Genomic DNA, 26,362 nt, shown 5'->3' with positions numbered 1-26,362 from the left:
GGGTAAGGGGGTGCATGAGATAAAAAGCAAAAACTGCTTTTAGCACCCCCACTATTAAAAGTGTTCCAGCACCACTGCCCACTGTAGATACTTTCAAAGATGCTGCCTGGTCGTCTGTGCACACCTTTTCCCACCACTATGTGGTTTGAGCATTGGCCTGCTAAACCCAGGGTTGTGAGTTCAATCCTTGAGGGGGCCATTTAGGGATCTGGGGCAAAAATTGGGGATTGGTCCTGCTTTGAGCAGGGGGTTGGACTAGATGATCTCCTGAGGTCCCTTCCAACCCTGATATTCTATGATTCTATGTCTAATTGTGCAGGCTTCCATAGCACATGCAGCCTTTGGTGCAGCTGTCCTCTAAACTGTACTAGATCCTTCTCCTCAGCACCCACCTCTGTAGCTGGAGCACTGCTTGGGAATCGCCTAAAGCGGAGCACACACAGGGACAACTACTCGAAGAAGGAGAGGTTAATTACCTGTACAGTAACTGCAGTTCTTTGAGATGTTTTGTCCCTATGGGTGCTCCACTGCCTGCCCTCCGTCCCCTCTACACTGTAGTCCTTGCCATGCCAGATTTTATAGTTGAGAAGGAACTGGAGCAGCAGCAGTTCTGCCTTCCCCTGTATGTCCTTGAATCAAAGCACAAGGATTTATAGGGCAGAGGCACAGATCCACAGACACTGCTACCAGAAATCTCTGATGGAAAGTACCCATAGGGACAAATCATCTGAGTGAACTCCAGTTTCTGTACTAGTCAATAACATCTCCAAAAATGAGTTTTCGCTATTAGATTTGTGCAAAATATTACTGGGCCAATTTCTGCCACTGCTGATGTAAATACAACTCCACATGAGGATAATGGGAGGTGAAACCATGTAACAGAGCAAAAATTGGGCTTGAGTGTCCAGCTAATCATAGGTGCTGGAACTAGGGGTGCGGCTGCTGCTGCAGCACCCCCTCACTTAAAGTGCTTTCCATTATATACAGGATTTACAGTTTTGGTTCAATGGCTCACAGCACCCCCACTATACAAATTATTCCAGCACCCCTGGAGCTAATAATTAATTAGAATGAAAGTGCAAGAACATCTGTCTTTATGGTCACTGTTTCAAATCTTGCCCATATCCATAGTGTCACTGTCTTTCAACAGTTGTTTGTATGGTCTAGATCAGTAGTTCTCAAAGCCAGTCCGCCGCTTGTTCAGGGAAAGCCCCTGGCGGGCCAGACCGGTTTGTTTACCTGCCACGTCCGCAGGTTCAGCTGATTGCGGCTCCCACTGGCCGCGGTTCATCGCTCCAGGCCAATGGGGGCTGCAGGAAGTGGCACGGGCCAAGGGACGTGCTGGCCGCCCTTCCCGCAGCCCCCATTGGCCCGGAGCGGCGAACTGCTGCCAGTGGGAACTGCGATTGGCCGAACCTGAGCACGCGGCAGGTAAACAAACCGGTCCGGCCTGCCAGAGACTTTCCCTGAACAAACGGCGGCCCGGCTTTGAGAACCACTGGTCTAGATGAAATAAGTTGACATTTGGAGTCTATTACTTTGTGGCTTTTATGATTTGGATACAAACCCACTATGACTGGCATACTTGTTAGCAGTCTCAGATGACAAGCTAATGATTGAGGGCCTGATCCAATGCCCATTTAAGTAGTTGGGAATCTTTCAATGGCCTTTGGATCACGCTCAAATTATTCTGAAGACTGAACTCCACGTTCTGACCTGTGGCACTGTTCCCTTGAAATCAGGATTTGTGCACAACAGGAAGGTAGTGTGGCAAGCTAGTTCTACCGCTATGTATTTTACCTATTATGTGGAAAACCAAAGGATGTTAGCTTTCAGTACTGTCAGTCTGGCACCTTTTAAGGATACTACTGTACTATGTATTTTTAAACAGAGCTCTCCCAATTTTAGTGATTGGGCTCACTAAAAGTTAGTTTTTTATAGGTACTCAATGCAATTAGATACAAAAAAAATTCTGATCTATATTCCTATTTGTTTCACTGATGCTGTGGGAAATTCTGCATACATATAAAACTGTTTGAGGGGTGCAATAGATCTAAATTGTTACAGCAGCCTTTCTTACATTATTTTTTCCCAGTTTTTCCTGTCATTTCTCTAAATTCTCCTGAAATAAAATTAGTATTTGGCTTACTTAATATGTTATTGTAATGGCGTGATGTTTCTTTTATACCTCTCCTCATGTTCAGATGTGCAGTATGTGAAGCTCCTGCCATGGTTATAGCTGTCCATAGTCAGACCATTCAAATTCCGTCATGTCCGCAAGGCTGGGACTCTCTTTGGATTGGTTATTCTTTCATGATGGTAAGGGCCTCCTCCTCTCCCCCCAAATTTACTGTTAACTGTTTGTGGCTTGTACTAGCTACTTCGGGATTTTCTGTTACAAAAAACATTTTGTACCATTAAAATGATATTTACCTATTGCTGCCAACTATGGTAACAGAGATCAGTTATTTCCCAAAATTCAGATGCCGTAATCCTAGGTAAATGTTATCTACAGCATTGTCTTAACAAACAGGAAAAAAGAATTAACTTGATTTTTTGAAACAGGGTGACTTCTTCTGGTGCTTATGGATCCCAATTTAACTTACAAGTTGTTTCTTTTCTAGCACACAAGTGCTGGTGCAGAGGGCTCTGGACAGGCCTTGGCATCCCCAGGTTCCTGTTTGGAAGAATTCCGCTCAGCTCCTTTTATTGAGTGTCATGGTCGTGGTACTTGTAATTACTACGCCAATTCATACAGTTTCTGGCTGGCAACTGTAGAGATATCAGAAATGTTTAGGTAAGAGAGCTTATTTCTTGCACATCACTTATTGTGTACTGAATGCATTGGAAATTGCATTTATTTTTAAGGACAAATGGTGATTTAGATCCTTATTTGACGAATTAATCCTTGTAAAACTGGAAATTTTTGCCTTTTCCCTCATCTAAATGTGTGTGTCATGCTTTCTAAGACCAGTTTTCCAGGAATTTGTTTACTTGGGAAAATCTTTTACATCTTGTCCGAACTTGCTGGGTGCATTCTGCTTGCTGTTTTGCAAGGACTCAGAGCTACTTTCTCCCCACCCTTACTTACATTGACCAGTAGCTTATTCCAAAAGTAGTCCCATTGTAATGAGTGAGACTATATCAAAGCGTGATGTATTTATTCAATGTGAGTAACGATGTCACAGTCTGACACTGAATGATCATTTTTGTGTTTTTTCTTGACATTTAGACAGACTCAGATATCTCAAATGTTGTTTGCAGGAGTACAGGCATGAAATCCTGGCCCCACTGACGTCAGTGGAAGTTTTGCCATCGACTTCTCTGGGGCCATGATTTCACCTTAGGATTTTGCAAACTCTTCAGGCTTGTACTCTTATCACTTCCTTCACAAATTTAGAGTGGTACCATTGTTCTATGGAAAAATAACTTGTTTTCATAGAAACAAATTTTATAACCGAATGGTGACTTGTCTCTCAAATGAAAATTAACAAGTTCTGACTGCAGCTTATATTGGAAAAAGGACAGCTGTCAACTTCACAAATGTCGCACAATGAGCTTTATCCACAAAATGTGTTATACAACGTTAGTGGGTATCTACAACATGGAAATCAAGTTACTTCCAATTATAACACCGAAGTAATACCATTTATTTTTGTATTAGGCAGTCGTCATGCCATTGGTTTGCAGTTTGGCTGATCAGTGGTAATTAACATGTTGTCCTGACCAGTAATAACCCTCATGCATCTTTTAATCTCCTCTTCTTCCTTATCATCATTCACTATTTTCAGTCTCGCCCAAACTTAGCTTTCTGTTTATTTCTCCTTTTCAAAAATGTGTTTATACCGTTCACTTAAAAGAAGTGGACTACTCATATGTGACCAAGTAATGACAGTCTTGCATGTGATGGCAGGGGCAAGGCTCAACAGCTAGGGGTTCACTTCCAGTTTCTTTCAGGAATATAAGCTCATGCTTCAGGGTTTCAGCCGGCCATCTGCAGGGGTCAGGAAGAGATTCTTTCCACCACTCCAGCGCGTGGTGTTTTGCTTTGTTTTATTTTTTAAATCTCCTTTCTCTGAAGCATCAGGGCTGGCCACAGCTGGAGATGACATTGGATTGAGAGAGTCAGACCTCTGAGGTGGCATTCTCTCTCTCAGGTGCTTGGCTGGCAGGTTCCTGTTCACACACTCACGGTCTAACTAATCACCATATATGGGGACAGAAAGGAATTTTCCAAGTCAGATTGGCAATGACCGTGGGGATTTTTTGCCTTCCTATGCAGGGCTTGGGTATGGTTCACTTGCCAGGGTTATCTAGATATATCTCACTTTATTATCGTTTCCCTGCCATTGTGGGCTCTCCAGAACTAGTGCATCTTGGTCCCGCCTACAGGCGGATAGTAGTCTAGCCTCCTGTGAGCTATAAAACTTTGGTCTAATTTTGGTTGTTCGGTTTAGTGTCCGAGTGCTGGGTGCCATTGGTGGCCAGTGATATACAGAAGGTCAGGCAGATGATCTGGTGGTCTCTTCTGGCCTTAAACTTTATGACCTAGTTGGACTTTTTTTATATAATCACTCATGTACATACCCTTACACAACGGAAGGAAATAATTTGTTAAATCTGTCATCTTTACATTTTCATCTCATTGAACAGTGACATTTTATTATGAAATAATTCCATTCAAATGAGAAGTCAGAAGTTTACAGATGTAAATTCTTCCATGTTTTTTTTTTGGGGGGGGGGGGGGGGCAAGAGGGGATAGATCATGTTGTATTTTGTAATTGCCCAACAAATACCATTTCTAAAAGACACCCTTCACTCAAATCGGTGTTTGTGGACTGCCCCCAACTGTCTGGCATGTTGGGCTGATGTAGTTTGCTGGCACAACACCTTCTACCTATTGAAATACTGGTCTAAAACAAACAACTCACGAGGGATTTTAGGGAGAGTAATGAAATAAGTGCTTGATCAAGAAGGTGCTAAGCACATGCAGTTCCCTTTCAGGAAGGCACTTAACCACATCCTTAAGTCCTATTGATGTGAAAGGCACTCAGCACCTTTCAAGTCCAGGCTCCTGTAAGCATAAGAAAAGCTAACCTTGTGTGTTTGTGTTTCCACCAACCAGTAAACCTCAGTCAGAGACATTGAAAGCTGGAGACCTGAGGACACGTATTAGTCGTTGTCAAGTTTGTATGAAGAGGACGTAACATCTTGGAGAATTTTTGTCAAACCATGAGAATTCCTAGGGCGCACTGTCCTCCAGCTGTAACAATGGTGCTACTGTGCAGAAAGGAAAAAAAACAACAAAAAACAAATCCAAACTGGTTTAAAAGTGCAGATTCAGCTGTACCTCACCAAAGGCTGTCTGGTGCATATTTGACAAAAGGACTAAAACAAAGGAATTAATCTCTTGGAAATGGAAAAGACGCTTGAGGTTCACAGAGGATCAGAAGATGAAGTTTTAATTTCGCTCCTAGTACCAAAATGGCACTTTTTTGATCAACCAAGAGAAAAACAACAAAATACAACGCACTGAGTATGTTTAAAATAACAAGACTGCAGTTTTGAAAAACACTTTTTCATGGTGCTACTAACCCTACTGTATCCCAGGTTTTTAATATGAAATGTTAAGCTTATTCTCTTTGTAAGTAATGAAATGTGTATATTGTGTAAACACCTTTTTAATTCAAACCTTCAATTATTAGGCACAAATCAGCCTAAAATCACTCTTCACAAAAAGTGTATTAAAGACAAGTTTAAATTTACAGCAGTATTTTATATAAAATCAAGGGCAATGGAGAGAATCTATACCTTTTACACCTAACTACTACTGATTTTTAAAGTTTTGTTTCCTCCCTCAAGTTCCAATCTGAGTTTATTTGGGGAATGTACAATACTTCTCTAGTCATTTTGATCAGGGTTTTAAATGTTTATACTTACACCATGCTATCAATGGTGTTATTTGTGCTTAGAAATCCAAACCATTTTAAAAGGATTTTTTTATTCTGTGAAAATATGTGAAAAGATTATCCATATCCTATGTCTTTTTTTTAAATGAAAACAAGTCATATTCATGATTTAGTAGTAACCAGTTTGCTTCAGCAAAAAATACCCCTTGGAAATATCAAATTGCCAAAGCATTTAAGGTTATGCTTCCAAAAACTTTCTTTGCTCCGAAGTGGTGTCATGTATATTATCCAGAATAGCTGTACACTCTGAAAAAACTGAAATAAAGCAAAAACTGGCTAAACCCGATCTTTTTCATATTTATAAATGTATCCTCTAATCATTCTTATGTGAATTATATACATCCATGATGGACTTATACAAGGCAACAGTTTTTGTGTATGTATAATTCAATAAAGGCCGTGAAAGGTCACAGAGCTCCTTGTTTCTTGCATCAGTATATAAGAATCCTACTGTATCTGTCACACGTTTTGCAATAGTTGCAAAGAAATGATCAAAATTTGTATACACAACTGTTTGTGCTTGTTTGATTTCTGTGGTCAATACTATTTCTTGCATTTATGTGTAAGCATTTAGCACTCCCCAACAAAGGAAGTGAGACTGTGCGTTTTCCAGGTGATCAGCCTTCCTTGATGTATTAATTGTATTTAACCACCTTCACCATTCATGAGGACAAATGTAGCCTGAGAATTAATGTATTGCTTTATAAAAAGCTTTATATTTCAGCTTATTTTGAGTAATGCTAACTAATTATCAGTGACATCTGGCTAATGGCTGTTCTGCCTCTGAATTTCTGATGCCAGCTATACATTAGGCTTGCAGCCACTCAAAAATATATATATATATATATATATATATATATATATATATATATATATATCCCTGCTGAAAACTGAGACATAGAAATGAGTTACTAGGCGAGGTGGCAAAGGTTAATAAAATGAGATAAGTGGAGGATTAACAGCATTTGTGTAAATATGAAAATGGCAATTATACAAAGGTTTACTCTAAAATATAATAGTGTGTTTTTCAATGTTAACAAAGTCTATGTACGCCTCATGATTTGTTTATACATATATAACATTGGGGTATTGGGCCTGTACTACAGCCACAAGGCTCATATCTACCCTTTTGTGAGTTGCCTGCAAATCCATGATGGTAGAGAGTGAACGAATCAACCAAACATTCCCTTCTACTTATTTTATTTGGTTGATCTCACATGTAAAGAAACAAAACTGAACCGGCTGCTGCTAACCCCAAACTAGAAAACTGTTAACTAAAGATGACATCAAATCCCAACTCCTGTCTACCTCCCCAAGAACTAGGGTTAAATAGATGGGCCTCGAACTTTTGGGCCTGGCACAATACATTTGAGACTATTTATACCAACACAGCTTGAGTGCTTGTACTGATCACAGCTGTGTTCCAGTCCAGCACAGGCAGAGTGGCAGGTTCCCACATAAAAGAACTTGAGACAGATGAAAAGCAGATCCTTCCTACATTGTGGAGCCTTGGTTTCCACAATGACATTTCCTGTGGCTGTTGGACTGTGCATGCTCTTCCTAGGATCCTGCTAGCATTGCTATATTCTGTGTCATGAGCTCATGCATCCTCTAGAGCATGTAAACGTCTCAGTGAATACTAGAGCAGCAATTTTCAGTATAAATTATAGTCCCTACTATAACAATGTATAAAACAGCTATTCCTTGATTCCTAGCGCTGTATGTCAAATCCCTTACTTGCATCCGATGAAGTGAGCTGTAGCTCACGAAAGCTTATGCTCAAATAAATTGGTTAGTCTCTAAGGTGCCACAAGTACTCCTTTTCTTTTTGCGAATACAGACTAACACGGCTGTTACTCTAAATCCCTTACTATCACAGAACTGCTAGGTAACCAAAATAAAATAGAGGGATGTGGAGCAGCTGCATGCTGGTGGATGCTGCTGCGTGGCTGTCTCTCCTGTGCATGAGCTGCCCAATTCCATTTTGCATGTTGCTGCTGCCATGCAGTACAGAAAAAGCTCTTGGATCTTAATAAAATCCATAGTGAGGTTTCCAGCAAGCTTTTCTCAGCATTGCTCTATTAAGAAACAACAGTCTAGAAAGGAAAGATGGTCTTGTAGTTACGGCAGTAGGCTAAGATCTGGGAGTTCTTCATTCAATTCCCACCTCTTCCATATACTATTCCTTGTGTTACCTTAGGCAAGTCCCTTAATCTCTCTGGGCCTCAATTTCTCATTTGTAAAATGGGGATAATTTTTTTTTCCACATCTTTTGTCTTATGCACTTAATTTGTAAGCTCTTTGGGCAGAGGCTCCCTATGTATGTGCAAAACCTACAATAGGTGCTCAATCCTGGCTGGGGCCTCTGGGTGTACCGTAATATAAATACAACTGGCAAAACCTTCTGTTCTGCAGATTTTTGATATTACAAGTGGAACAATCCTTTGACCTGCAGGGTGTTCGGAGACAAATCCGCACTGCCAAAACTGCCTTTATCATTTTTTCCCCCAGGTTGGCTTCAGAATCCAAAAGGACCCACTTTTCAGGTCAGATGTGGCCAAAATCTTGTGAAAACGTGTATATAGTTTTGGTGCTGCTAGACCTGTGCTCAAGCCTTAGAATGGCCTCAAACCCAAATTGCAGCCTAAAGGTACTCTTGGATTTAAATACTACCAGTCCACCCCCTCTGTAATTAAAAATGTTCTGAGTTAGGATTCCAGATTTGAGAGCATTTAATGTAATTGTTTTTCTCAAGTAATTCAGCGTTGTAACTGAAGCAGTTGCGTTGGCTGTATTCACATAGAGCCTGGTCTATTCCTAGTTTACCTTCAGTAGTAATTATGTGGAAACTGGTTTAGGAGACAGATGATCCTTTATACAAATTGTACATGGATAAGATTTGTGTGTTAACCACATGAGGGCACTATAAGCTTTCAAAGATAATTTAAGAAAAGTTGAGTGCCTACATCAGCAATGGTTTTAACAAAAATATATCAAAATATGGAGGATGTAGATTAACTTTCTTTGCTCAATGTTTGTTTTACTTGTTTTTAAAGGTGAATTGCAAGCAGTTTGTCGAATGGATTGAATTGGTGTCTATCTTCATAATAGAATTGCTGCAAACTAGGCTGACTTGCTAAAGTATAACTTGTATAATACTAACATGTAAATCTTTAAAACACTAACAGAGGGAGGCTAGCCCCTGCCACTCTGTTGTACTCTTAAGTGTCAAAGTTGCACATGGGCCTCTGTCCTTACTGTCTTTCCTAGTAATGAGATTCCTGTGTTAATCTTTGTACCAAAGCTGTATATTGGCTGTCTGTACCTTTAGGCTATTTCATGGGTATGGAGTGAGATTGATTTATACATCATACTTTGATGGTACGGTTCTCTGAAATTCTTCAAAGTGGATGTCTGTGAAATATTTCAGAACCGTTTGATTTAGGATAGACTAGAAGTGTATATGGACTATGGACTTTGGATTTAATGACTTCTAGACCTGTAACCAGTGAAAACTGACATCCCCTACACCAAAGGCCACTACAGTCTAATGGTAGGGTTTCATCACTTTTATTCTTTTTTTTTTAAAGGTATACAACTTTAAAAAATATTTCCTCTTTTAACCTTACAAATGTCAAAATGCTCATAGATCAATGTGTCCAAAAGATCTGAGATCTCAAAAGAGCATTACCTTTTATATGTGTTTGTTTAAATTGTATGGTATTTCCTAATATGCATGCTAGTAGCATGAGTCAGTGTGCTGCCCACATTGTAGAGAAGTCTCTTTTGTGGGGCACCAGTGAGGGAAGTTCATTTTGCTAGATTTAGAACTCTTCTACTTTGAGCAATATATAGTTGTAACACAGATCTTTCCCAGCAGCAACCTCGGGTTTACACAACCCCTGTGGCTGGGGCTGTAATACTGTTGCTGCTATGGCTACCTCCGCTACAAGCACAAGCTAGGAATTGTGCAAGAAAGATTGTGATATTCTAGTCTTCAGGAGTGTTTTATTGACAAAAAGCAGGACACTGTTGCTAAGGAAAGGTAGTAGTGATCAGCTCAGAAGAGCAGTAATGGAATATAAAGCCTTTCAAAACATCAGATAAAACTTGAAATGTGAGGGATGGGTGATGTGATCACTAGTTTGCTACAATGACTGATTTCATCATAAACCAACTACAATTGGCAGGGGGATAAGGATTAACTGTTAGGTAAATCAAACTATGCTATTAGTCCTAAAAGTAACCCTTGCGGCTTTTAGCTGAAGTGCAGGGCACAGATGTTAAACTGGAGCCTTCTGTGGATTCACTACTCTCTGTCCCTCCCCTTTAAAGATAAGAATTTAGATTAACTTGATATTATGAGGAAAAAACACATCTGACCTAGGTATACATAAAATACTAGTTGAGGGGGTGGTTTGCCATGACTGAACTGAGGCTTTCCAACACTCTTACTATACTAGGAAGATGTCCTGAGCTCTGAAACCTAGACTACAATTACAAATTCCTGGTCTCCTCTGAGATGTTCCTTTATGGTCTGTTGCAGTTGAGGGAAGGAGAAACTATTGTTTAAAGGCACCATCTATTGTTAATGGAAAAAAGAGGGGAAGAGAATATGGACATAAGTTTTCTCTAGTCTATCAAGCACGATTCACTGGAATTTGAAGGCCACCTTTTTCCTTCCCAAACCTGGAGAAGTCACAGGCAGAAAATAAGCACCGAGAATTGCCAAATATAGGAATTTTAAGGTTGTTCAGTACTTCACTACTTCTCTACCAACTGTACATGACCTATCCTGCCACACTGTAAGTATGCTCTTCGCTTAACTCTTTCTGTAACAGAGATGCTGTATGTGTACTAGAGCTGCTCAAAAGAATTTTCCAACCAAAAGGCAACTTTTTTCCTTTGCAAAAGTGTAACTATTTTTAAAATGTGTAGCTTCGTCTTCCACTCCTAGATATGAAAGTAGTGACTAACTGTCTTCTGGTTTTGATCGAGGACTTTCCCTTGTTTCAAAGCTGATAGTTTTGTCTACTTTACCCAGCCAGAGGGTTGGTCCTTGAAAGACTAAAGCATTTAACAGAGTTCAGGTCCAATGAGCTCTTTAAGGTACCTTAAGTAGTTACTTTGAATGGGACTGTTGCAACAGCCTTTATGCTATTTGGATAATTTTCACTGTTTGTTTACTTTTGGTATGCCTGCTTCTGCCACATACTAGAAGTACTGTTTCCTTTTTCTTCCACAACAGGGGCTGCTTGCTGTAAAATGAGGCCCTGAATAAGGAGCCTAGTTAGGATAATTGTCTTACAAAAACTTGGTTAGAGGGACTTAATGCATTCAACTAACTCCTGAAAGTAAGTTTAATATTTTGAACAAAGGGAGTATGACTTGAATGGAGTATTTAAAATGTTCTGCAGTTACAGACCCTGATCTTAGAAACGTTACTTTTAGAAGTCAAATTCATGGTGAAAGATAAAGAATTTAGCGTCTTATTAATGAGTTCACCAATATATATGCTCTAGTAAACTAAGTTCTTGCTTCAGTAAATATATGCAGGGATAGGAAATTTAAGAGAGTATGAAATGAGGTGTAGTATCCAAAAGTCCTCATTGAGGTTGTCTTCACGGTAAAAAATAACCTCTAGAAAATCAGCAGTAATAGCAGGGCTTGCTTTGTACAACCAGGCGCTGAAGAAAGCCAGCCCGCTTCCCATGACATTTCTCAGAATTCCATCGCATGGTGCAGAGGAGCAGTTGTCAACCCACAACCCAATTAGCACACAGCTGTGGCCCAGCTCAGCTGTGTGCTAAAGGCTGTGGGTGATCCCTGGGGGAGGGGTCCACACTGCCCCACTGCCTAGTGTGGGGTGTCAGGCTCCTGGCCTGCCCTGCAGGGTCAGGGCTCCCCACCAGCTGTGGCTATCCAGGGCACCAGCCTGGCCCTGCAAGCTCCAGAGTCTGGGGCAGCCATGTGACTGAGAACCAGGGCAAGCAGCTGGCCTGCCCCGTGAGCTCCAGGGCACCTGGCCCAGTCTGTGGCAGCTGCCTGGCCCTGCAAGCTCCGGTGTCTGGGGCAGCTGCCCACCACTGCAGGGGAACAGGCAGGCAGCCAGCCCACCATTAGTAGCAGGGGTCCTTGGGTAAGGGCAGCTGCCCACAGAGCAGGGTCCATGGTTGGGGGGTCTGAGCTCCACTGCGGGCCACATATGCGGCCTACAATATTTAATATGATGAGAACCACTGTTGTAGAGAATACTACATGTTCTAGTACTGATCATAAGAATGACCATGCTGGGTTAGACCAAGATCCACCTAGCCCAGTAACCTGTCCTCTGACAGTAGCCAGTGTCAGGTGCTTCGGAGCACATGAACAGAACAGGCAATCAATCCCCCATCCTTCACTCCGAACTCCTTGCAAACAGAGGCTAGGGATACTCAGAGCATGGGGTTACATACCTGCCCCTCCTGGCTAAGAGTGAGCGATGGACCTATCCTCTATGAACTTATCTAGTTTTTTTTTTGAACCCTGTCTCAGTTTTGGCCTTCACAACATCCCCTGGCAAAGAGTTCCACAGGTTGACTGTCTAATATGAAGTACTTCCTTTTATTTTTAAACTTGCTCCCTATTAATTTCATTGTATGAGCCCTACTTCTTGTGTTATGTGAAAGAGCACTTCCTTATTCATTTTCTCCACACCAATAAAGATTTGATAAACCTCTATCATATTCCCACTTTAATCATCTCTTTTCTAAGCTGAAAAGTCCCTGTCCTTCTGATCTCACCTCACATGGTAGCTGTTTCATATCCCTAAATAATTTTTGTTGCCTGTCTCTCTCCCTTTTCCAATATATCTTTTTGAGATGGGATGATCAGATGTGCATGCAGTATTCAAAATGTGGGCATACCATGGCTTTATAGAGGCATTGATATTTTCTGTCTTATCTATCCCTTTCCTAAAGGTTCCTAACATTGTTAGCTTTTCTGACTGATACTGCACACTGACCAAATGTTTTCATAGAACTATCCATAATGACTCCAAGATCTCTCAGAGTAGCAACAGCTAATTTAGACCCCATAATTTTGTATGTATAGTTGGGATTATGTTTTCCAACGTGCATTACTTTACATTTATCAACACTGGGCAACAAAATGGCAGAGGAAATTAAGTTACCCAGTTTTAGGAGAGCCTTTGTAACTCTTAACAGATTATTATTAAAATTATTTTAAGTAATTTTGTATCATTTAAGAATTTTGCCACCTCACTGTTTACCCCATTTTCCAGATCATTTATGAATGTGTTGAATAGCACTGGTCCCAGTACAGCCCTCTGGGGGACATGAATATGTCCCCATTACTAACAGACATGTCTATCAATGAGCAAAGAAGTCTACAATATCAAGTTCTAGTGTAACCATTCACATTTAAGTCATTTTTCCAGAGTTAAAGAAGATTGTTGGTCTGAGATATGTTCTCCTGTAAAACTGGTTGAATCCACTCTTCAACAATGTATAAATAGCCCTGTGATGACCAGATGAGCACACCCCTTAAAAGAAAAAGATACTGGTGGGCAGGGGGAAGAGAAATTACACTTCAGCCAATAAAACAGGTTTGTACAAAAAGAAGAGACCCAGGCAGCAGGAGCTACACGAACACATTTACTGCGAGTAGCTCTATGGAAAGCCAAGTCAGATAAATATAAACACTATACAGAGCTTCAAGCCAGTCTCCCAAAACCGCAAGTGCGATATGTTTTACAAAGAAAACAATGTAACAATATTTACAATGGAAGACAAAGCCAGATTAATCAGCTCAACTTTTAAACAGGGCTGAAGCAGAAATAGCAAATATAATGAACAGTTTCAACCATAGACGTTTTAGTTTGTACAGACAATAACTGTCCAATATCGAATTAAATTTACAGGACAAACATTGTTCCATCATTGGTATTTTTGTACTATACAGCAGCATAAACGGGTAGCTGGAAGGTAGTAGACGTAGTGATATGTTTTACATATTCTGAAAGTGTTCTTCCAGCACAATACTGAATAAATTAGTGGCTGTAAACTAAGATTCAAAAAGATTGCATATTTATTATGCTGTACCTGTTAGTATTTGTACCATTATATTTGAGGTTACCCATTTAGTTATTTATTCAGCATTTATTAAATCAGTGCTGTATATTGTACAATGGCAGCCTCAGGACCTAATATATAAATAAGGTATGTAACATGTTCAATTTTTTCAACACAACCTTTTCTTTTCCCAATAGATGTTCTGAACTATCATCCAAATTTCAATTTGTTTGGAAGAAAAAAAAAGCTTTAAAATGGCTGTCTACATATTGCCTTATTAATTTACTACGCCCAAACAAAAACTGTATGGCAAGACAGTGTCATGGTCTATAGAAGTGGTAATATTTTTAAATGAATTATCAAAGTATGTTTAGCAGCAACTAGTAACTGTACTGACTAACTTCTCTTCCAGATTCAAGAACACAGCTGTGCTTTTAAACTCTGCAGCAAGTATTTCTTTCCTGTTAGTTTGTAAACTTATATTAAGTTTGCAAAAAGGTCTTTATAATTTTGTGACATGTACATTTTAAGACTACTCAAAAATAGATTTAGGTACACATCACTCAACATCAAAACTGACAGCATCTAATTTGTTATACAAACTGTACTAGTATTTTAAAGGTTGTATGTCATGTGAGGCAGCCCTACAAAACACTTGTACAATATACAATGTAGAGGATTACCAGCTGTGTGGTGCAGTACAGCATGAGGATTTGTGTACCACTTTTAAACCCCTCATCAAGTCAGTGCCTTTTATTATTATACATTGTATGTTCCAACAACTAGTGTCATGCTTTTAAAGGTCATAGCAGTGTTAAAAGCCTAAACTGATTTGAACCAAAATCAGTAAGAGTGATGCGCCTAGCTCTAATTTTCTACAATTTATTTTTAATTTGAAATAATCGTGGTTTGCAATTTTTCTTTAGGCAGAATGCATTAAGTGATAACCCAATTATTTACTTTCTCATTATGCAAAAAAAAAAAAAAAAATGGTCCCAAATTAAAAGAGGGCTCTGGATGAAAGTAAGATCAGGTAGGGTGGTTTCTCTCTAAAAAGCTACAGCACACATCAATATTGTAAAGCAGAAGTCAAAGTTGTAAAAGACCCTGCACTTTCCCATTTGAGTGCATGAATGGAAACCTCAATTTATATTTTATACATGTTTATAAACAAATGGACCGGGATAATTTACATGTAATCAACAAGACAACCAGCCCTTTAATCTTACCTTATACATATCAGAATTCTGAGCAACAAACTTCAGTTTAAGCTCTGACATACAATTAAAAATACTAAGCTCTGTGATCAAAAACCACCTCCTATACTATAAAGCAAAATATCAAAGAGGTATGTCCATCACAGATTTAGGTTCAGTTACATGGTTCTCTCTCAGCCCTCTCCAAAAAAAAATTTCTGACCTGCCAAAATATTTCTAAGCAATACATGTTTAAGCTAACGTACCAGAGAAACAAAACCCATATTAAATAGACCATCAGCCACCAGCTTTGACTTCTCAATATAAATAAAAACAAATTAGGGGGAGAGGCAGAGAGAAGTAAAAAGGAAGTTGTAGGAATCCCCTCTGCAGCATTCCCAATGCCTCTCAAACAAATGTGCTGCGGAAAAACAAATTCCATCACCAAAACACAGCTATGAAAAATCTTAATTCAAATTAACTCAACTATAGACAGCGGATGTCTAAGCAAAAATCATGACAATGATGTGTGTACGTCTGTGCTGGTGGAAGTGAAAGTAGCTGGCTGGAGTTGAGCTCTGCTTCCAAAAGCACCACACAGTTTCTGGAGATACCAGTAGAAAAGCCGCCTCTTCTAACAATGGTTTCCATGGCAATGCAGTCAGTCTGGAAGAAACAAAAAAAAAAACAGTGAGTGACACTACAGAAAAACAGGTTTCAGAGTAGCAGCCGTGTTAGTCTGTATTCGCAAAAAGAAAAGGAGGACTTGTGGCACCTTAGAGACTAACCAATTTATTAGAGCATAAGCTTTCGTGAGCTACAGCTCACTTCCTCAGATGCATATCGTGGAAACTGCAGCAGGCTTTATATATACACAGAGAATATGAAACAATACCTATTCCCACCCCACTGTCCTGCTGGTAATAGCTTATCTAAAGTGATTTCCAGCACAAATCCAGGTTTTCTCACCCTCCACCCCCCCACACAAATTCACTCTCCTGCTGGTGATAGCCCATCCAAAGTGACAACTCTTTACACAATGTGCATGACAATCAAGCTGGGCTATTTCCTGCATAAATCCAGGTTCTCACATCCCCCCACCCCCATACACACACAAACTCACTCTCCTGCTGGTAATAGCTCATCCAAACTGACCACTCTTCAAGTTAAAATCCAAGTTAAACCAGAACATCTGGGGTGGGGGGGTAGGAAAAAACAAGAGGAAACAGGCTACCTTGCATAATGACTTAGCCACTCCAAGTCTCTATTTAAGCCTAAATTAATAGTATCCAATTTGCAAATGAATTCCAATTCAGCAGTTTCTCGCTGGAGTCTGGATTTGAAGTTTTTTTGTTTTAAGATAGCGACCTTCATGTCTGTGATCGCGTGACCAGAGAGATTGAAGTGTTCTCCGACTGGTTTATGAATGTTACAATTCTTGACATCTGATTTGTGTCCATTTATTCTTTTACGTAGAGACTGTCCAGTTTGACCAATGTACATGGCAGAGGGGCATTGCTGGCACATGATGGCATATATCACATTGGTGGATGTGCAGGTGAACGAGCCTCTGATAGTGTGGCTGATGTTATTAGGCCCTGTGATGGTGTCCCCTGAATAGATATGTGGGCACAGTTGGCAACGGGCTTTGTTGCAAGGATAAGTTCCTGGGTTAGTGGTTCTGTTGTGTGGTATGTGGTTGTTGGTGAGTATTTGCTTCAGGTTGCGGGGCTGTCTGTAGGCAAGGACTGGCCTGTCTCCCAAGATTTGTGAGAGTGTTGGGTCATCCTTTAGGATAGGTTGTAGATCCTTAATAATGCGTTGGAAAAGAAGCCCTTGAGGAATTCCACCATGATTTCAACAATTTCCATCCCACCACCAACCTCAGCCTGGTCCAGTCCACACAAGAGATCCACTTCCTGGACACTACAGTGCTAATAAACAATGGTCACAAACACCACCCTATACCGGAAACCTACTGACCGCTATTCCTACCTGCATGCCTCCAGCTTTCACCCTGACCACACCACACGATCCATCGTCTACAGCCAAGCTCTGCGATACAACCGCATTTGCTCCAACCCCTCAGACAGAGACAAACACCTACAAGATCTCTGTCAAGCTTTCTTACAACTACAATACCCACCTGCAGAAGTAAAGAAACAGATTGATAGAGCCAGAAGAGTTCCCAGAAGTTACCTACTACAGGACAGGCCTAACAAAGAAAATAACAGAACGCCACTAGCCGTCACCTTCAGCCCCCAACTAAAACCCCTCCAACGCATTATTAAGGATCTACAACCTATCCTAAAGGATGACCCAACACTCTCACAAATCTTGGGAGACAGGCCAGTCCTTGCCTACAGACAGCCCCGCAACCTGAAGCAAATACTCACCAACAACCACATACCACACAACAGAACCACTAACCCAGGAACTTATCCTTGCAACAAAGCCCGTTGCCAACTGTGCCCACATATCTATTCAGGGGACACCATCACAGGGCCTAATAACATCAGCCACACTATCAGAGGCTCGTTCACCTGCACATCCACCAATGTGATATATGCCATCATGTGCCAGCAATGCCCCTCTGCCATGTACATTGGTCAAACTGGACAGTCTCTACGTAAAAGAATAAATGGACACAAATCAGATGTCAAGAATTGTAACATTCATAAACCAGTCGGAGAACACTTCAATCTCTCTGGTCACGCGATCACAGACATGAAGGTCGCTATCTTAAAACAAAAAAACTTCAAATCCAGACTCCAGCGAGAAACTGCTGAATTGGAATTCATTTGCAAATTGGATACTATTAATTTAGGCTTAAATAGAGACTTGGAGTGGCTAAGTCATTATGCAAGGTAGCCTGTTTCCTCTTGTTTTTTCCTACCCCCCCACCCCAGATGTTCTGGTTTAACTTGAAGAGTGGTCAGTTTGGATGAGCTATTACCAGCAGGAGAGTGAGTTTCTGTGTGTATGGGGGTGGGGGGATGTGAGAACCTGGATTTATGCAGGAAATAGCCCAGCTTGATTGTCATGCACATTGTGTAAAGAGTTGTCACTTTGGATGGGCTATCACCAGCAGGAGAGTGAATTTGTGTGGGGGGGTGGAGGGTGAGAAAACCTGGATTTGTGCTGGAAATCACTTTAGATAAGCTATTACCAGCAGGACAGTGGGGTGGGAATAGGTATTGTTTCATATTCTCTGTGTATATATAAAGCCTGCTGCAGTTTCCACGATATGCATCTGAGGAAGTGAGCTGTAGCTCACGAAAGCTTATGCTCTAATAAATTGGTTAGTCTCTAAGGTGCCACAAGTCCTCCTTTTCTTTTTGCGACTACAGAAAAACTATTTTCTGTTGAAAAGAGGATATGGGGTTTACCCATCAAAACAAATGACATATTGAAAGTAGGACAAAGGTGACAAGTTCTTAAAAGGGGGTTAATTAAACAGATTCCTGCTAGATTCCTCAGAAGGACTATGGGAAAATCAAAGAAGAGAATGCCTCACTTAGAGAATCCATCTCAAGTGTACACTCCTCTCATTGCCTTCTGGACAGGACTCCAAGAGTCTAGTCTATTGTGGGTAACTAGCCATATTATGCAGATATGATCAATCAAGCTCATAATTACTCATGTAACTCACTACCAAATTAGACTGCTTTAAAGAGATACCTGTGATATGACAAGGATAGGTTATATACATAGCGGCCATTTATTACAAACACACAATGAAAAAGGTGAATATTAGTGATTCTGTTCACCCAGCTATAATTAAAATTGTGCATGACTGGAGTCAAAATTAAATGTTTTTACAGCAGTTTCACATGAGAAAGGAGAGGCCTATGACCGGTGCCAATCTTAACCCTGAGCTTTCAGAAAAATTCATTTGGTCATTAAAAAGAAAAGGAGTACTTGTGGCACCTTAGAAACTAACCAATTTATTTGAGCATAAGCTTTCGTGAGCTACAGCTCACTTCATCGGATGCATACTGTGGAAAGTGTAGAAGATCTTTTTATATACACACAAAGCATGAAACAATACCTCCTCCCACCCCACTCTCCTGCTGATAATAGCTTATCTAAAGTGATCACTCTCCTTATAATGTGTATGATAATCAAGGTGGGCCATTTCCAGCACAAATCCAGGGTTTAACAAGAACGTGGGGGGGGGAGGAAAAAACAAGGGGAAATAGGTTACCTTGCATAATGACTTAGCCACTCCCAGTCTCTATTCAAGCCTAAGTTAATTGTATCCAATTTGCAAATGAATTCCAATTCAGCAGTCTCTCGCTGGAGTCTGGATTTGAAGTTTTTCTGTTGATGGTGGGATCAACCTCAGCCTGGTCCAGTCCACATAAGAGATCCACTTCCTGGACACTACAGTGCTAATAAACGATAGTCACATAAACACCACCCTATACCGGAAACCTACTGACCGCTATTCCTACCTACATGCCTCCAGCTTTCACCCTGACCACACCACACGATCCATCATCTACAGCCAAGCTCTGCGATACAACCGCATTTGCTCCAACCCCTCAGACAGAGACAAACACCTACAAGAGCTCTATCAAGCATTCTTACAACTACAATACCCACCTGCAGAAGTGAAGAAAAAGACTGATAGAGCCAGAAGAGTTCCCAGAAATCTCCTACTACAGGACAGGCCTAACAAAGAAAATAACAGAACGCCACTAGCCGTCACCTTCAGCCCCCAACTAAAACCCCTCCAATGCATTATTAAGGATCTACAACCTATCCTGAAGGATGACCCAACACTCTCACAAATCTTGCGAGACTGGCCAGTCCTTGCCTACACACAGCCCCCCTAACCTGAAGCAAATACTCACCAGCAACCACATACCACACAACAGAACCACTAACCCAGGAACCTACCCTTGCAACAAAGCCCGTTGCCAACTGTGCCCACATATCTATTCAGGGGACACCATCACAGGGCCTAATAACATCAGCCACACTATCAGAGGCTCATTCACCTGCACATCCACCAATGTGATATATGCCATCATGTGCCAGCAATGCCCCTCTGCCATGTACATTGGTCAAACTGGACAGTCTCTACGTAAAAGAATAAATGGACACAAATCAGATGTCAAGAATTATAACATTCATAAACCAGTCGGAGAACACTTCAATCTCTCTGGTCACGCGATTACAGATATGAAAGTTGTGATATTACAACAAAAAAACTTCAAATCCAGACTCCAGTGAGAGACTGCTGAATTGGAATTCATTTGCAAATTGGATACAATTAACTTAGACTTGAATAGAGACTGGGAGTGGCTAAGTCATTATGCAAGGTAACCTATTTCCCCTTGTTTTTTCCTACCCACCCCCACCCCCCCCGACGTTCTTGTTAAACCCTGGATTTGTGCTGGAAATGGCCCATCTTGATTATCATACACATTGTAAGGAGAGTGGTCACTTTAGATAAGCTATTACCAGCTTTAGAGTGGGTTTGTGGGGGGGGGGGGCTGAGAAAACCTGGATTTGTGCTGCAAATGGCCCAGCTTGATTATCATACACATTGTAAGGAGAGTGATCACTTTAGATAAGCTATTAGCAGCAGGAGAGTGGGGTGGGAGGAGGTATTGTTTCATGCTTTGTGTGTATATAAAAAGATCTTCTACACTTTCCACAGTATGCATCCGATGAAGTGAGCTGTAGCTCATGAAAGCTTATGCTCAAATAAATTGGTTAGTCTCTAAGGTGCCACAAGTCCTCCTTTTCTTTTTGCGAATACAGACTAACACGGCTGTTACTCTGAAATTTGGTCATTAAGTTATCCTATGAGAAACACCACAGAGTTCATTTTTTGCACTCTTCAAAACACGAATAAAGTGCAATTGATGGATGGCAGCAATACAGATAACTAAGATCTAGTTTTAGTTCAAACTATCTGAAAACATCTATTCTTAGTAAGAATTGAAGAAAGTTCTCTGGGTACTGCAAGATGGGGCACAGTAGAAACACGCAGAGGTCACTGAAAAGTCATGGTGGGTGAAGGACTAAACGTTTAATGACATGTTAAAGTGAGCATGAAGAGTTATTTAAATATCCTTCTTGCAATGTTCTGAGCATGACCCTAAATGTCACATGATTCTCCCCAAACCTTTCCAACACAAAAAGTCTTTCCTCCTTCACCTCTACGGGTGTAGCTGGAAATTTGCAGCTCTTCAGCCAGTCTATTAGACCTCATCATCTACTCCTGACACCATCCTCTTCCATCACTTTTCAAACACACTGGTGTCCTGAGCCCTAAACACTTTTCTTGACCCTATTTGCATAAAATACTGCCTATCTCCTTCCTCCCCTTTGCCCTGAAGTTTATCAAAATGTGTCATCTATAGCCATTACCTAAACTTCTTTGATCCCCTGCAATTCAGCTTCCCTCTACACTCTAATGAAACAGATCTTACAGAGGTCTCCAATATCCTACTCCAGGCTATGGGTAAGGGTCTCATCTCTGTACCCATCTTTCTCAATCTACTCTTTTCAATAGTTTCACACCCTCCTTTTCCACCTTCTCTCCCTTGTGTGATACACTGTGTGTCTGCAGACTATTATTGTAGGCTTTTTGGAGAAGGAACCCTGTGTTAAGTTAGTTCAACACCAAGTGCACCAACGCTCAATGAATAAATACTAGTACAAGAGAAGCAGGATTGAGGTGGGGGGAGAATTAAATACAAAAAAAGAATACCATTTGTCATAAATATAAAGGGAAGGGTAACCACCTTTCTGTATATAGTCCTATAAAATCTCTCCTGGCCAGAGGCAAAACGCTTTCACCTGTAACGTGTTAAGAAACTAAGGTAACCTCGCTGGCACCTGACCCAAAATGACCAATGAGGGGACAAGATACTTTCAAATTGGGGGTGGGGGTAACAAAAGGTTGTCTGTCTGTCTGTGTGATGCTTTTGCTGGGAACAGATCAGAAATGCAAGCCTTCTAACTCCTGTTAAGTTAGTAAGTAATCTAGCTAGAAAATGCGTTAGATTTTCTTTTGTTTAATGGCTGGTAAAATAAGATGTGTTGGAGAGAATGTATATTCCTGTTTTTGTGTCTTTTTGTAACTTAAGGTTTTGCCTAGAGGGATTCTCTATGTTTTGAATCTGATTACCCTGCAAGGTATTTACCATCCTGATTTTACAGAGGTGATTCTTTTACCTTTTCTTTAATTAAAATTCTTCTTTTAAGAACCTGATTGATTTTTCGTTGTTCTTAAGATCCAAAGGCTTGGGTCTGTGTTCAACTGTACCAATTGGTGAGGATTATTATCAAGCCTTCCCCAGGAAAGGGGGTGTAGGGCTTGGGGGGATATTTTGGGGGAAGACATCTCCAAGTGGTCTCTTTCCCTGTTCTTTGTTTAAAATGCTTGGTGGTGGCAGCATACTGTTCAAGGACAAGGCAAAGTTTGTACCTTGGGGAAGTTTTTAACCTAAGCTAGTAAGAATAAGCTTAGGGAGTCTTTCATGCAGGTCCCCACAGCTGTACCCTAGAGTTCAGAGTGGGGAAGGAACCTTGACACTAGTCTATTTTCACTCTAAACTGAGCAATACTGAACTTTATGATTCAAAGGCCTGTAAATAGACCAAGTCCTTTTAGTATTTAGTAACAACAAAATGCCCAATTACAATTCAGAATAGTTTATGATATAGGAACTTCATGATTATCTCGGTACTTAATAAAAAGTGGTCTATGGAATGAACACTGGGGAGGGCGGGAGGACGCCCCAGGCTCTGGCACTCACTTGAGTGGCTTTGCGGAAGTCTCTTAATCTCTGTCTCAGTTTCCCCATCGATAAAAATGGGTACAGTACTTATCTCCCTCACAGGTATATTGTGAGGATTAATATGTTGTGAATAGTTAAAGCCTTGTGTAAATGCTGTGCATTTTATGCAAAGCTATGAGGAATCTATTGTTAAATAGACAAACTGCACCAACAGAAGGACAAATTATTCAGTCTAAGACTAAAGTATAAGTGTATAGAACCAATACCAAGCTGTTCTTGAGTCTCAGATAAGTAATTTTTATTTTCTTGGCCTGATGGGAAGCTATTTCATTTGAAGAAAAATGACAGTGTAAATTAAAATCTAAATCACTACAAGAGAAGTATCTTACTAACACTTCAAGTGTGAAGAAAACCTTCTATAGCATTTAAGCAAAAGAAATAGTAACTACACATTAAAGGCTGGGTCAGTCACTTAAAAAAAGGTCAATCTCAAAACCCAACACTGTGCTGTTTCATAGCTCTTAATCAAACCACAAGCTTTATATACAATAATTTCATTTTACATACACTATGCAATTTGGTTAGCAACAGCTTTGAATTTGCGTTTATTTTGTAAAATAAAGACAGAGGTTTTTAAATAAATAGTTTCTTTTTAAAAGAAGGTTGGTTTTTGTTTTAGGATCAAAGAATGAAGGAGCTATGCATCACACTTAGAGTCACAGAAGCTTTTTGTTCAATGAAGCATGCAACCAAAGCAGCACCTCGTTGCTCACATTAATACAGCTAAGGCTTGCATATTAACCTATGTTCACTAGTAATAAAGGTTTCCCACCCCTTCCCTTGCTTCCTATCTACAAGCTTACATATAAAAAGGTACTTAAAGTGTCTGCACTTTTGTCCAATAATTTTTTCTCTACACTTAAGACAAGATACACCTGAAAAATGTTTGACTAGTTATTTTAATCTTTCCAGTTATACCCCGCAAAACATTTTGAACAATGGCAGCCAGGGTGTTTAATAAGACAATCCTAATGTCAGACATGACAGAATTCAGATTCCCTACGTTTCAAACCTTTTATAAAATCCTGGAATATTCTTTTTTCCACTGAATGCATCCAATGAAGTGAGCTGTAGCTCACGAAAGCTTATGCTCAAATAAATTTGTTAGTCTTTAAGGTGCCACAAGTACTCCTTTTCTTTTTGCAAATACAGACTAACATGGCTGCTACTCTGAAACCTGGAATATTCTATTTGCCAATTACATATAAAAACAAAAAGGGAAGAATTTTATCTTCTGGAAAGAGGAACTTGCTTACCTTGTAATTCTGCTTCTTTGAAGATAGCAAGCCAAATTCAGAGGGAAACCTAAGCAAGCCTCAGTCTAGAAGTAGTCAAAGTTGGTGTGATTCTTTTGGGGACCAAAAGAAAGTGTATCATCATAGACAATACACCAACTCAGACTCCTTTAGATTCACAGGGTGAAATTCAGCAAATTTAATTTAAGTGGAATTTAACTCAGACCCCCTGAAAACTATTTATGCCCACTCTACTGCTGTCTAAATTGGTACAACATATATACTGAGAAGCCAGAAAATGGTGTATTAATGTGTAAAACTAAAGCCCAACTCTACTTCAACTTACACCTTTTTCTGGCATCTCATGACATAAATTACACTACTTTAGATAGATGTGTAGGTGTAAGTAGCTCTAATGGGGTTTAAATGTAAGGGAATTTAAATTACACATTACCTGTGAACTTGACCTATCATCTCATAAGATTCTCACTCCTGGATCTCAAGCCTCCAACCCAAAACTAGGTAGTAGCTTCCAAAGCTATAGCTACTAAGGGCTGAACCCCTATTCCCCCCACCCTCTTCATGAAGTGGAACATTTCAAACTGGCAGTTTGAGTAGTACAACCCCCTGGGGCCCTCAGTAGTCAGTGCCTTTTTGGGGGAGGGGAGAGGAGATGTAAAAGCATTAAATTCACTTATGTACTACAAATGTAAAGGAAAAGGAAAGGAAAAAAACCCCACCACATACCCAAAAGCAAATCCCCTAAATTCTATGGGGAGAGCGAGATCTTGCAGGATCTCAGTTATCTATCCATCACAAATTGAGCATACCTGTGGTTACCACAATTTGAATAGGTGGTGTTTGGAAGTTCATTCCTAGCTGGAGATTGACCACAGGCAGAGAGGCCCATAGATCATCAGTTGTTCACAAGGAATGCAAGAATTCCAATGCTATCTCAAAGTCCACCAAGGCTTCCCCATGCAGAGACATGCCATAGGTACTGTTACCATAGTTGCAGCCAAAAAACCTAACGCGGAGTCTGTTCTGAACTGTGATTTGTAAATCCTAATTTTCAAACTGGTGATGTCTCCCTGCCAGGCAAACAATGTCTTGAATTTTGTTCTGAACAGGAAGACCTGTGCTGGAATCCACCTTGTAGTGTCCTTTTCATCTTAGCAGTACAATTATCTCTATGCAATAAACCAGGACCTGGAGTAGCTTATCCCTGAACCCCAATGTTTCTGATTTTCATTTACATGGTAATGTAAAGGTACCTTAATGTGAGTGCAAATATAAGGAACCTTAATAGTGTTAGAGATGTAAGACAAGCTTAGTGCAAATGAGAATATGGTCCATCTCCTGAGCTGATTTTTGGACTCCTACCATTGCGTCCTGATCAGGAGATCCTCCAGGCAGGTAACATGGGCACACTTAGTACGGCTGTGAGAAAATGCATGCAATCACATACATTCCTCCCATCCGCGCACACCCACACCCCAAAAATTGCAGTGCATGGAATTTTTTTAAGGAGTTTTTCTGTTTCCATTGTTTCACTTGTCACTGATGTTACATATCACACTTATGTATTTGGAAGGCTTTTTAAAATACTAGAACTAAGTACTATAGAAAATTATAACGAAAATGGTAACATCAAGAGCCTATTGTGCTAATTGAGCATATTAGGAGAAAAAAGATTTGTTTTGTTTTTTTAACAACTATCCAGAACCCAAGAGGGGTTGGAAATTTGATGGAGATTGGTGATTGTAGCTAGTAGGTGGATCACCTGTCACTAGATGTTAAAGAGAAGGGAGTAAGTGGACCATCAGGAAGGTCTGTCTTCCTATAATCTAGAAACTTCTGGAAAATGAGTAAGGCTTCAGATGACATAGTTTAATATAAATCTGACTTATTTTTCTGTCTTCGGTTCAGTAGGTAACAAATTCTTATGAAATCTAGAATATATATGAAAGCTGTTCATCAATACTGCACATAGATTAATATTTAGTTATTAAGATTATATGATTGTATCTGACAATACAACTAACATTGAAAGAAGCGATAGGAAACA

At 40.2% G+C, this 26,362-nt stretch overlaps 2 protein-coding genes and 1 long non-coding RNA gene across 3 annotated transcripts in view; 2 read left to right on the top strand and 1 right to left on the bottom strand.

The window, feature by feature from the left end:
- The window catches only part of COL4A5 (collagen type IV alpha 5 chain), a 139,605-nt gene extending 133,222 nt beyond the window's left edge, over positions 1–6,383 (top strand). Inside the window, exons 49-51 of the mRNA XM_084638759.1 lie at positions 2,205–2,319; positions 2,625–2,797; positions 5,126–6,383. Of these exons, the coding sequence (XP_084494885.1) occupies positions 2,205–2,319; positions 2,625–2,797; positions 5,126–5,207 (370 nt within the window). The 3' untranslated portion in view covers positions 5,208–6,383. The remainder of the gene's footprint in view (positions 1–2,204; positions 2,320–2,624; positions 2,798–5,125) is intronic.
- A 3,206-nt stretch (positions 6,384–9,589) lies between these two features.
- LOC311526691 overlaps positions 9,590–26,362 on the top strand; it is a 31,577-nt gene continuing 14,804 nt past the window's right edge. The window contains exon 1 of the long non-coding RNA XR_014713097.1: positions 9,590–10,774. This is a non-coding gene — a long non-coding RNA (uncharacterized lncRNA). The remainder of the gene's footprint in view (positions 10,775–26,362) is intronic.
- Positions 13,604–26,362, bottom strand: part of IRS4 (insulin receptor substrate 4) — a 37,238-nt gene continuing 24,479 nt past the window's right edge. Inside the window, exon 2 of the mRNA XM_084639967.1 lies at positions 13,604–15,903. Coding sequence (XP_084496093.1) covers positions 15,899–15,903 — 5 coding nt within the window. The 3' untranslated portion in view covers positions 13,604–15,898. The remainder of the gene's footprint in view (positions 15,904–26,362) is intronic.

This window comes from Lepidochelys olivacea (genome assembly GCF_965140295.1).
Source record: "Lepidochelys olivacea isolate rLepOli2 genome assembly, chromosome: 9".
Taxonomy (NCBI): Eukaryota; Metazoa; Chordata; order Testudines; family Cheloniidae; genus Lepidochelys; species Lepidochelys olivacea.
The sequence above is the reverse complement of the archived record's forward strand: the minus strand, read 5'-3'. Positions and strand labels throughout refer to the sequence as shown.